The sequence below is a fragment of the Sphaeramia orbicularis genome, chromosome 21, assembly GCF_902148855.1.
Source record: "Sphaeramia orbicularis chromosome 21, fSphaOr1.1, whole genome shotgun sequence".
NCBI lineage: Eukaryota > Metazoa > Chordata > Actinopteri > Kurtiformes > Apogonidae > Sphaeramia > Sphaeramia orbicularis.
This window is the reverse complement of record NC_043977.1, coordinates 25,369,087-25,380,363: the sequence shown is the minus strand read 5'-3', so window position 1 is coordinate 25,380,363 and position 11,277 is coordinate 25,369,087. Positions and strand designations below refer to the sequence as shown.

Genomic DNA, 11,277 nt, shown 5'->3' with positions numbered 1-11,277 from the left:
CAATGGGTGTGCGTGCGTAGTGGGAGCCCTCTTTTAAAGCCTAACTGAAACCGACTTCACTTCTCTGGTCTTTAATGAGGTCAGAGTAGCCTGCTGGCTGTATTTCATCTGTGAATACAGGGCGTACTGTCATAATAAACTTCAGTAGGGTGACCTGTACCAGTCGCAGATATCTTTTTCCTAAGCAAACATACAGGACACATTGTACCTGTTAAAACAATACTTCACTCACTGGGAATGACATCAAAAGAATGACTTTCACATATGAGCTCCATCATGGTGCATTCCGATGATTTGCTAATGCAAATTACTCGGTTTATTTTAATAAATCCTTCTCTTTCTGCTTTTGTCTGTGGATTGAACTTGGGGTTAATTGCTGTGGTGGGAACAGCTTTCAGAAAACACATGAGCCTCCCATGAAGCGTAATGCTAGAGGATGTGCCTGCAATAAGGATGAATACAACAATGAAACAATCCTGCTGCAGCTGATTTTATTCATGGTTTCAGGACAAGTGTTTCATCACATACATAATGATACATTTCTTGTTTTAATTTTTGGGGAGGATCACTGACATTGAGCCTGAACAAAATAAATAATCTCCAGATTTCCTTTTTTTTTTTTTTTTTTTTTTTTTTTACAATTTATTTATTTATTTATTTATTTATTTTTTCAGTTATGTTGAGGGTGTCTTCAGTTACCTTTGTATGACCATATATTGGGTTTAGCCCATTTGTTGGTTTTGGGTGGAAACAGAGAACAGTGGATGTGGTTTATTGACGTCTGCAGATCTGGTTTCTGGTTTAGGCTACTCTGGGGTGAGGCTCTGTGAGCACAAACCACCACCCTGGAGTGTGGTAAATGTGTATTTGACATTATATTCCCTGTATTTGCACTTTTAAAATAATTGTTCTTTTTTTTAATCCATACTTCTATACTTTGCTGGTACATTAAATAATGTTTGATGTTGCTTTATCCCCATGTTGTGGTGTTAAGTTCATTTTAGAGCATTTATTATTATCTTATAATAAACTGTGTAAAGACAGAACTGCAGAATTTCAGTATTGTAATGTTTCCTTGTTCGTTTGAAGTAACGTGTTTTAATATGACCGATAATATCTGATGCACTGTTGCGCGTCTCTTTCGGAATTAGTCGAAACTCTCAGGGCGTCTCTCCGTTTATTGGGGTGATGCCCTGTCAATATGCATTTCAGTTGGACCAGCCCTGGAGGCGTAGCTCTTGTGAGTTTCAGCAAGTGCAGTAAAAGACTGAGGCTCAGATTCATTCAAGGAGGCGGAGGGAAACGCGCGTCAGTACGGAGCTGTGGCGCTGAAGTTACTCACCAGGAAAACCAAACGACTTTATTTTCTTTACAAGAGAAAACAGCAAAGGGAGACACACATTTAAAGGTAAACTGCTGATAAAAACATAAATGTTAGACTGATCTGGGTTCTGATAGTTTGTATTTGTTAAAAATAACAGTGATGCTCGATGTGTTTAAGTACGACTTGTGACGCATAGTTTTACCATATGTACTTTATTGTGCTTTTACGCGCGGGTTACGCACGGAACGCGTTCTGTAATTGGTAGAAAATCTTCTTTTAATACTATTTTAATAACTCTTTCCATCCACCCACGGTTTGTCTGCGCTGTTTATCTTCCATCTGCTCAAACACAGAACCAGGCTACTGTATACCGAGCTGACATCTGATAAGTTTGTTTCCAGAAGATATAAATCAACAATGACAACAATGACATTGTATGTTTGCAGCCAGCAGTGTTGGGTTATGTTGTGCTTGTGCGTAATGACGACAAAGCTTCACTTTTCCGCGGAAATCTGATGTTGACGCATTGAATAGGCAGAGATTTTATCCTGACTAAAAAGCCTGTGAATGAAGAAGGAGAGGAGAAACTGAGAAACATGCTGCACCTGCACTTCTCTTGTCAACAGCATTAGCACATGAAAATACCCTTCAAACGCCTTTATTTTGTGTGTATTGAAATACAAAAGCCGTTTCAGCTAATTTGTAAGAAAAGAGGGGTAAAGATACAAGGACACACACCCACACAGACAGAGAAAGAAAGAGTGAGAGAGAGAGAGAGAGAGAGAGAGAGAGAGATGGGATCCGTGGCTTATCTAATGGTGTGGGTGTTAAAGGTTTGATTAGTTTGAAGCCTGTGGGGTTACCTGGCACCTTCAGGTATTTTCCATATAATATAAGGGAGTTAGACACTGTGGGACCATTGTGAGGGATTATCTCTGCATAGAAAATCCCTCTTTTAGAAGCGACCCCCTAGTCTTTAAATAACTGGAAATAAAAAATGAGGTGAGGGATCGTACATTTATTAAACAGCTTTATCACACACAGGGGTGGAAGAAGCAGACTATTAAAATCCTTTTACTGGAGAAAAAAAAAAAAAAAAAAGCTCCAGTATCCTACCAAAACTGTGTAAAATTCAGTTCTATCCAAACACAAGTGCATTACTAGCCTATTAAACTTTATATTCTGAATGTAAATATTATTGATTCCACATGTCATATTGTATTACTGGATTATTCCTGCAGGTCGAGAGAATTTAAAGGGCTGATTTGATAAAACTTTATGAGTATTTCCAATAACTGAAGAATTAATCCAAAGACAGTATTCAGGAATCTGGTAGCGTGCAATTTGCAGTCTCCCGGAGGTGCAGTTTTTTGATAGAGGTAAAATGTGTCACAGGCATTATGAATGAACCATTGTGGTCCTGCACAGATGCCAAGGCTGTAAATCTCATTCTGCAGACATAAGGGAGCATCCTTATTTGGTATCGAGCCCAGTCAGAGTACATCATTGTGTTTTTAAGAGAATATAAAATGATAAAATTACTGTTGCCACTAAAAGGATTGCCCACAAGGCAATTGCAGTATCTGTTATAATAATGGCATTAGGAGTTTTTTTAATTTATTGGTCAGAATTAGTTCTGGGCTGCAACTAGGGCTGGGCTTTACGGAAAAAAATCATATCACGATCATTTTTTTCATATCAGACGATATCAATATATATCACGATGTAAATCAAATTGCTATTTTTGTCAAGCTTAAATTTTCCGTTACTCATCAGTTAGTTGTGAAGACATCAGAAGGCAATTTTCTATTTGAATGTGATTTATTTTCTGTCAGAGGTTGAACATGACATGTGCTGGAGAACATTACACAACTGTTTCAGATAAATAAAACAGGTACATATATTTAAAACTAAACTAAAAGTCTGACCAGCAGGCAAGAGCTTTCAAGTTTTAAAAGAGAACACAAACAAAACAGACCATTACATTTGTTGGTCAACTCCAAATAAATAAAATCTTCATTCCAAAAAGGTTTGTGTGGAAAGGCGAGTGTTTGTGTTCTTCACATACACTGCAAAAATCTAAATCTTACCAAGTGTATTTTTCTCGTTTCTAGTCAAAATATCTCATCACACTTAAAATAAGACATAATCACTTATAAGAGTAACTTTTCAAGATTTTTTTTGCTTAATTCAAGCAAAAAAATCTACCAATGGAACAAGTGAAAATTATCTTGGTAAGATTTCTTGAAATAAGATTTTCAAGATCTGTTGTCTAAAAATAAGCTCTTATATCTCACTGAAAAGTTACTCTTTAGGTGGTTATGTCTTATTTTAAGTGTGATGAGATATTTTGACTAGAAATGAGAAAAATACACTTTGTAAGATTTTGATTTTCTCCAGTGTAGGCTACATGTATTCGTCTGGTACACTTCCATATTGTATCGAAGGCCCCAAACTGAAACGGTTTCGTTACAAATGAGTGCACCGTTACACCCCTACTTTTCAGTAACCCCGTTGCCTGAGTTCTCGATCAAATTTTCTCCCGAGGGAACACTCATTATCTCCCGCTGCAGCCCAAATATGAGCTTGTTGAATTCTATCAAAATTGTATCGAGCATGTCTCATACTTATATTGAGGAAAAGTTATTTTGCGATATATATCGTTATTGTTTATCACCCTAGCTGCAACTAATGATTATTTTCATGACTGATTTCCTTGATAAACTGGTTACATCTGGTGAAGGTAGACAAGATTGACACACACTAAAGAGCTGCAAATTATAATAAGTTCCAGGTGTCTTTGCATATACTTATCCTCAGTTAAATAGAAGTGTTTTTTTCTTTCTTACCCTCACATGCAACAAGTCTCCTCCACAGACAGATGTCTGAAGCGGTCACATTTCACTGCTCTCTGGCGTGCTGTGTCACCCAGTGGTCGCTGACCCTCATTTTTAACCGTGGTCAGACCATTTTGCAGGCGTCAAGCTTCCCGCTGATCTCTGCACACAATTCACTCTGTGGGCGTACACGTCACTCAGGGGCAACAGCAGGGTTAAGGCATTCGTGTTCTGGTTTTGATCTATTACCTTTCACCTCTGATCTTTCACACTGTGGCCGACTGCCAGTTAGAGTTGAGAGAGACATCACAGCAGAGATCCTGTGAAGACAAGCCAAACTCAGCCGTGCAGAACCTGACTTTCCACTGTGACCTTAAGCACGAAAGAATCATGCAAGTTTATAGGCATACTACCCCTGTGATCTTGCAAAATGACTTCTGCCACCTTACTCTGTACACATATGTACCCTGCATCTGAAATTATGTGCACATGCTCCTGTGTTATTAGTTTCAGATGTTGCAAAATGACGTATTTGAAGTTATGAGCAGTATTTTCTTTGATCATGTGGGTGGTGACAGCTCCTCTCTCACCCTTTCTCCTCACTTACTTCAAGAAAAGACGTGAAACACAGATTTTTTTTTACTATAACAAGCATGTTAAGGGAAAACATTCTTTAAAGTGGCATCAGGTTTCCCACCCTGACCAGTGCTTTATCTTGGAATGCCCAGAACGCTCCGGAAATACTTTGTGTTTGGATTTCTTGATCTCACTTCCCTGTGTCCAATCTGCAGTCCGCTGGTGGAGCTAATGTAAACATTTATTGTACTGCCCCCCTGACTGCACATCAGTCACACAGAACTCCTACTTTTGTGACAGGACAACAGAGAGCCTCTATTAAGTCATGAAAGTAGTGTTTTAACAAGTTAACCACATTAAGATTCTTTAGGATCTGGTAGCATACCACAAGTGGCCTTAGGTTTTATTAGCTCATGGAGTTCAAGTCCACAGGGGTAAAAGAAACCCTCTACTTAATAGAACGGAAAATTGCTTTTTGAATTTATACTGAAGAGCTAAAGTGAAAAAAACGGTAGAACCAGTCATTGGATGTTATCGATTAAAATAACACTGCATCAAACAGACTAAAAATAAACTGGTAGTAGAAAAAAATGTGTGAACAGAAATGAAAATAATTCACAGTGCATCACAATCAAACATGGAATAGAACTGCAGATGAAATCACTGTCATTTATTGTTTTAGACTATTTAAGTTTTGGTTTTTGGTTTATCTTAGAGTACAAGTTACTGAGTATTGTTAATGGTTCTTGATGTAAGGATTATGAGGACTTTGCACAGCATTGCAGTGGTTTTGTGTATCACATTTGATGTCATCCTGCCATTTTCATCTTCTCTAAAGCAAAGGTTTTCTCAAAAAGTAAAATTAAAAAAGTAAAAACAAGAAGTACTTAATTTCTCATAAAGGTACATTTTAAAACCATAATAACTGTGCATTGAAATAATGAATTACTCTGTTGTTTTCACAGGATTTATTCCCATCAGAGCCGGTGTGTGCTGCGGTCCTTTCCCTGTGCTGAAAAATGAGTCTAACCAGTAGTGACCTAGAGGACCTGTTGGAATCGCTGTCGGACCTCAACTTCTCCGACCCGTTGGGCAACATATCCCGTGTGGATACGATGGTGTGTGCCACGTCGTTTAACCGCACTGCTCTGCTCTACTCCACGTGCATCCTCTACTCTTTTATCTTCATCATCGGCCTGGCTGCTAACGCCCTGGTCCTGTGGGTCAACATCCGTGCTCAAAGAGACTCCACCCCTCGCCACGAGACACACATGTACATCGCTCACCTGGCTGTCGCAGACCTGTGCGTGTGCGTCACTCTGCCCGTGTGGGTGAGCTCGCTGGCTCAGCACGGCCACTGGCCATTCGGCGAGGTGGCGTGTAAACTCACACACCTACTTTTCTCGGTCAACCTCTTCAGCAGTATCTTCTTTTTGGCCTGCATGAGTGTGGATCGCTACCTAAGCCTGACAAAGCACGGGGACGGCGAGGGTGGCGTGAGGAGGAGGTTGTTTCGGCGTGGGGCTTGCATCGCCGTGTGGCTTCTGGCGCTTGTGGCCAGCTTGCCGGACACCTACTTCATGCGTACGGTGAAGTCGTCGCATGGGGACATCATGTTGTGCAGGCCTGTGTATCCAGAGGAAAACCCCAGGGAGTGGATGGTGGGAGTACAGCTGAGCTTCATCCTCCTGGGCTTCGTTCTCCCGTTCCCTGTTATCGCAGTGTTTTATGCCCTTCTGGCCAGAGCTTTCGCCCGCTCCTCTTCTTCGTCATCATCCTCAACAGTGGAACAGGAGCGTCGTGTGAGCCGTAGGGTGATCCTAGCCTACATCATTGTTTTCCTGGGCTGCTGGGGTCCCTACCACAGCGTCCTCCTGGCTGACGCCCTGTCACAGCTGGGTTTAGTGCCGCTGACCTGTCACCTGGAGAATGTGATCTTGGTGGCCTTACATCTCACCCAGTGCCTGTCCTTGCTCCACTGCTGTTTCAACCCGATCCTCTACAACTTCATCAACAGAAACTACCGCTATGACCTCATGAAGGCCTTCATCTTTAAATATTCCACAAGGACGGGCTTGGCGCGGCTCATTGAGGCTTCGAATATGTCCGAGACTGAGTATTCTGCCGTAGCTGTAGACAACCCACCGCAAATCTAAAAACTGAACAAAACCCCCCAAAAACACATTTCTCATACACTGTTTGTAAATCACCATGTAAATGACTAAAATGCAGAGCAACTGATTTGTTAAAGACCTGAGTCAGTCGACTATCAGCATCAAGTTGACCTTCAGTGGCAGAAGACAGAGGAAAAAAAAGGAAACTCATGATGCTTATTAGAAAATCTTGAAAACTGGATATTATTTACTCTATTGGACTGATTCATAAGCACTTAGAAAGCAGTTTATAACACAAAGCTGATACTGAACTGTAACTAACCTGTAAAGCCAAAACAGTGACTTTTATGTGTAAAATCTTGTTATATTTGTGTGTGTGATTGTTTTTGTGTCGGTGTGTGTTTGTGTTGTGTTTGAGTGAGGCCCCTGGGATGGATGAAGCAAAAACACATCCCTCCAGATTATTCAGAATCTGATGGACTTTGGATATTGAAAGTATCACTAGAGGAAGATGGTTAATCTTTATTGTATTCATTTGTATATTTATATACATTTTATTTGTTTGCCTCTTGTTTTGTTCTTCACACTGATGTCTGCTCAGTGCTCCTCTTCATACGTTGCTGCCTCATCATTTTAGTAGAGCCGTCATGTGGCTCAGTGTTATAGTCCTGCTGTTCCGAAATTATTCACAACCTCATCTTAGAAATGTAACAATCCATTAGTTCGATTGTGTAAATTATTTTGATTAGTGCTGTTGACTGTTTTGTGCAAATGTAGCTTTGCAGATGGACTAATGTGTGACCGTTGTGTGTCTTAGTTAACTCATAAAGACCCAGTGCTACTTTTGTGGTAGTCCCCAAATAATACTTTTTTTTCTATATTTAACATTTCTTAAGTGATTTGTCACCATTTATTATGAAATGAACTTCTGTATTATGTATTTTTATTTGGAAATCAGGTATTTTCCAATATTTAATTTACTGATCATGTAGATGTTCATAAAAGCTCAAACTAAACTTGAGAGTAATTATACCAAAAAACAGAGAAAACTGAAGAAAAAGTGACTTTTTCAGTAAAATATATCATTAACTGAACATAAAACAAGTGTCTGTGATCGCTGATATTTATCAAACTCCATGGGTTTTACTTTTGAATCAGTGTTGTAGAAGATGTTGGTGTTTCCACGTTCACTACGGGGCCTCTGAATGTCCAAATAGGTCATATCTGATGATCATGAAAAGACGACAAACTGTTTTTTACACCAAATATTTACATGTAGCGATAGGATTAGTGGATTAACAGGTATTATACATTTTAGATCAGTAGATAGTTATGGTCACTAGCTGATGTTTGGGTCTTTAAGGGTTAAAATAAGCAGAATTCTTGTGCTTTCAGTGATTTACATCTTTCACAATATAACATTTTAACTCTGGTTTTCTGTTTGAAATATTTCCAAACATTGCCAAAATGGCTTCAGCTGGAACTACTGAACTTCAGCGTACTTTGTATTGGTGGTAGCAGTGTGAACGATGCACATGTGCATATGGTATTAATCCTGCTGCGTCAGCACAAAGACCACAGATAGCTCAGACTTTTATGACCAAATATCTTGAACGAATAGCTTTACCACTCTAGTGTAGGCAGCATATGAGTGCAATGACAATGTGCTTATTAGGAACCAAATAAGAAATACATCGCATCACTTGAAGGTCGTGCATGTGTGTGTCTCTACCAGAACCTCACACCAAGAGATTCCGCTTTATGTGTTGTAAACACTGAGTTACTCACTGTCTGCAGTAGAAAAACATATTCTTTTGATACGCTGTCATAAAGCATTGTGTCATATGATTGGTTACACATGTATGCTTTTACACTGAAAAGATTTGATGTTGTGATTAGAAAAGACTGGAGACACTAACATGTGTCTACAACAGAGGCATTCCTTTTGTATCGTAATGTGTAACATGTGTTTTTTATCTATTAAAGACAGAGAAAATGTTTTGCCTCGGTGATTTCTTTCGTTCTTGTCAAAATATACTCACAACTTAATATTCTCCATGCTGCTGGATCGCTAAATGCAGCTTGTAATTGAAAAGCTCCATTTGACTGTTTGTCAGAAAAGCTTTTACTGAATTCATACAAAACAAGATCATTTCGTCTTCCATAAAACATAACGGCTTTATTTGGTGTGGTTTCCCCAGCTGAGTCTTGTACATGAAACTGAGCTCTGTAGTGAGGCCAGTAATTTGCACGTTATTTAGTTCCTGTCACAATAATTTTCTTTTAGACAAGAAAAAAAAAAAAGATTTTGCTTTCAAACGAAAATGCATTACTTCATTTCCTTTCTTTTTTCCATTAATTTGTATTTGTTCATTTGCTGGAGAAGACAGAGCTACTGCAATTCACAACAAGTGCTGCCAGGTACAACAAACCCGTCCCTCGCACGTATTGTAGCTTATTTTGGCATGGATCCAGCTGATGTCATCATGTCTATGCGTGTGTTGATGTGAGCATATCAATTGCCTCTATATTATGTGCCAAGTCTGAAGTAAACTGAAACAAAATCGATGTTTTTATAGACATTTGAAATTTCTCCCATTATAAGTAAATGGGAGAAGAAAAAAGATTTAAAAATTCAGAAAATTGTTTAACTTTGACCTACTTTTCCAAAAATGTAATCTATTCTGGGTCACTGGCAATCTATAAACCCAATTTGGTATGAATTCAACCAACAGTTTTGCTGCTACATACATGTGAAATTTTGCCCATTATAAGTAAATGGGAAAATAAATAAATAAATAAATAAATAAATAAATAAATAAATAAATAAATAAACTAGAAAAGCACTCGGAGAGCGCAGACCTCCGCCAAGCGCAAAAATTCCCCACATAATCGGTGATACAAACCCTACATTTATTTTTTAAAATAAAATCCGCCTTCTGGATCAGATCTGGATCAGCCTTTGAAATGTGATAGAGGACCCCACTGTCAATTCCTGAGTTAAATTTCATGAGTTTTGGTCAATAATTAAGCGAGATATTGGGAAACGAAAATTTTGGCCCCATTTACCACAATGTTAACGAAAATTTCAAAGTGATCCAGAATCCAGGATTTCTTCCGGATCACCCCCAAAAGTTAATCATTTCTTCCTTATCCCATTTCCAACAAACCCTGAAAATTTCATCAAAATCTATCCATAACTTTTTGAGTTATGTTGCACACTAACGGACAGACAAACAAACAAACAAACAAACAAACCCTGGCAAAAACATAACCTCCTTGGCGGAGGTAATAAAAAAATAAAAAACTGAAACTTTGACCTATCTTTCAAGTGTAATGGCTTCTATTCTGGGTCACTGGCAGTCTATAAACCCAATTTGGTATGAATTCAACCAATAGTTTTGCTGCTACATACATGTGAAATTTCACCCATTACAAGTAAATGGGAAAAATAAATAAATAAAATAAAATAAAATAAATAAGTAAGTAAGTAAGTAAGTGAGTAAATAAATAAATAAATAAGTAAATAATTCATAAAAAATTTTAACTTTGACCTATCTTTCAAGTGTAATGGCATATATTCTGGGTCACTGGCAATCTATAAACCCAATTTGGTATGAATTCAACCAATAGTTTTGCTGTTAGAGTGTTAACAAACAACAAACAAACAAACCAAACCAAAAACAATACCCCTTGCCTCCACTTTGGGGGGTGGGGTAAAAAGGCCGAGAGTGAAAATGAAACAGATGAGCTCAATGGAAGTGACTGTACAAGGACAGGTCAATATCTACATGGTGCTACTATCCATCACACCTCCAACAATGCACTTTGGCAGCTGGAGGATCACAGGGGGACCACAGCTCATCAGTGTTCCATCCCGTTAACCCCGGTACTTGACGCCAATATGTCACCATTATCCTCGACCTCAGGACATGTGACAACTGTCCAGACCATATCCTTTCTAGATTTTGACTACATCAGCTTCTTCCACTCACAGGCAGCGTCTTTCTCCTCATTTTGGTGGAGGCTCAAAAAAAACAGAAACATCTCACAGGCCAAAAACCACACCACTATGTCTGGACGGACGGATCCATGCCAACGTCAACTTATCATGGTTGTTCTCCATCACCGGCCCCTTGTGTCCTCACTGTCTGGATCACATGTCCGCATCCTTGCCAACAGGACTGTGCAAGACTGGTAAACAAATAAGTAAACAAGGCAGCTGTGGTTTTTATGGAGGAAAAGTACTGTAACATTTCTCTGCTGATTTCAGTGAGTTTTTTTTAAATGGGTTCAGTGTCAGTGTGGGGTAAAATAACCTCTGTCTCAGAAACACTTTATTCCACATCGACCATGAGCCTGAATATGAAAACACTGCACTGACATTGGTTAAGAAAAGTATGTAACAGTGCTTTTTAAACACAAA

General features: G+C 38.9%; 1 protein-coding gene across 1 annotated transcript; it reads left to right on the top strand.

Annotated features, from left to right (window-relative positions):
• Positions 1-1,291: 1,291 nt before the first annotated feature.
• On the top strand, positions 1,292-7,043 carry ackr3a (atypical chemokine receptor 3a). Its single transcript, XM_030125740.1, has 2 exons — positions 1,292-1,408; positions 5,703-7,043. Exon 2 carries the CDS (start codon positions 5,757-5,759, stop codon positions 6,891-6,893), a length of 1,137 nt encoding a protein of 378 aa, XP_029981600.1. The 5' UTR covers positions 1,292-1,408; positions 5,703-5,756; the 3' UTR covers positions 6,894-7,043.
• Positions 7,044-11,277: the final 4,234 nt, after the last annotated feature.

Excerpts from the sequence above, each read along its gene's own strand:
- ackr3a (XM_030125740.1), top strand. The coding sequence starts at position 5,757 with ATGAGTCTAACCAGTAGTGACCTAGAGGACCTGTTGGAATCGCTGTCG.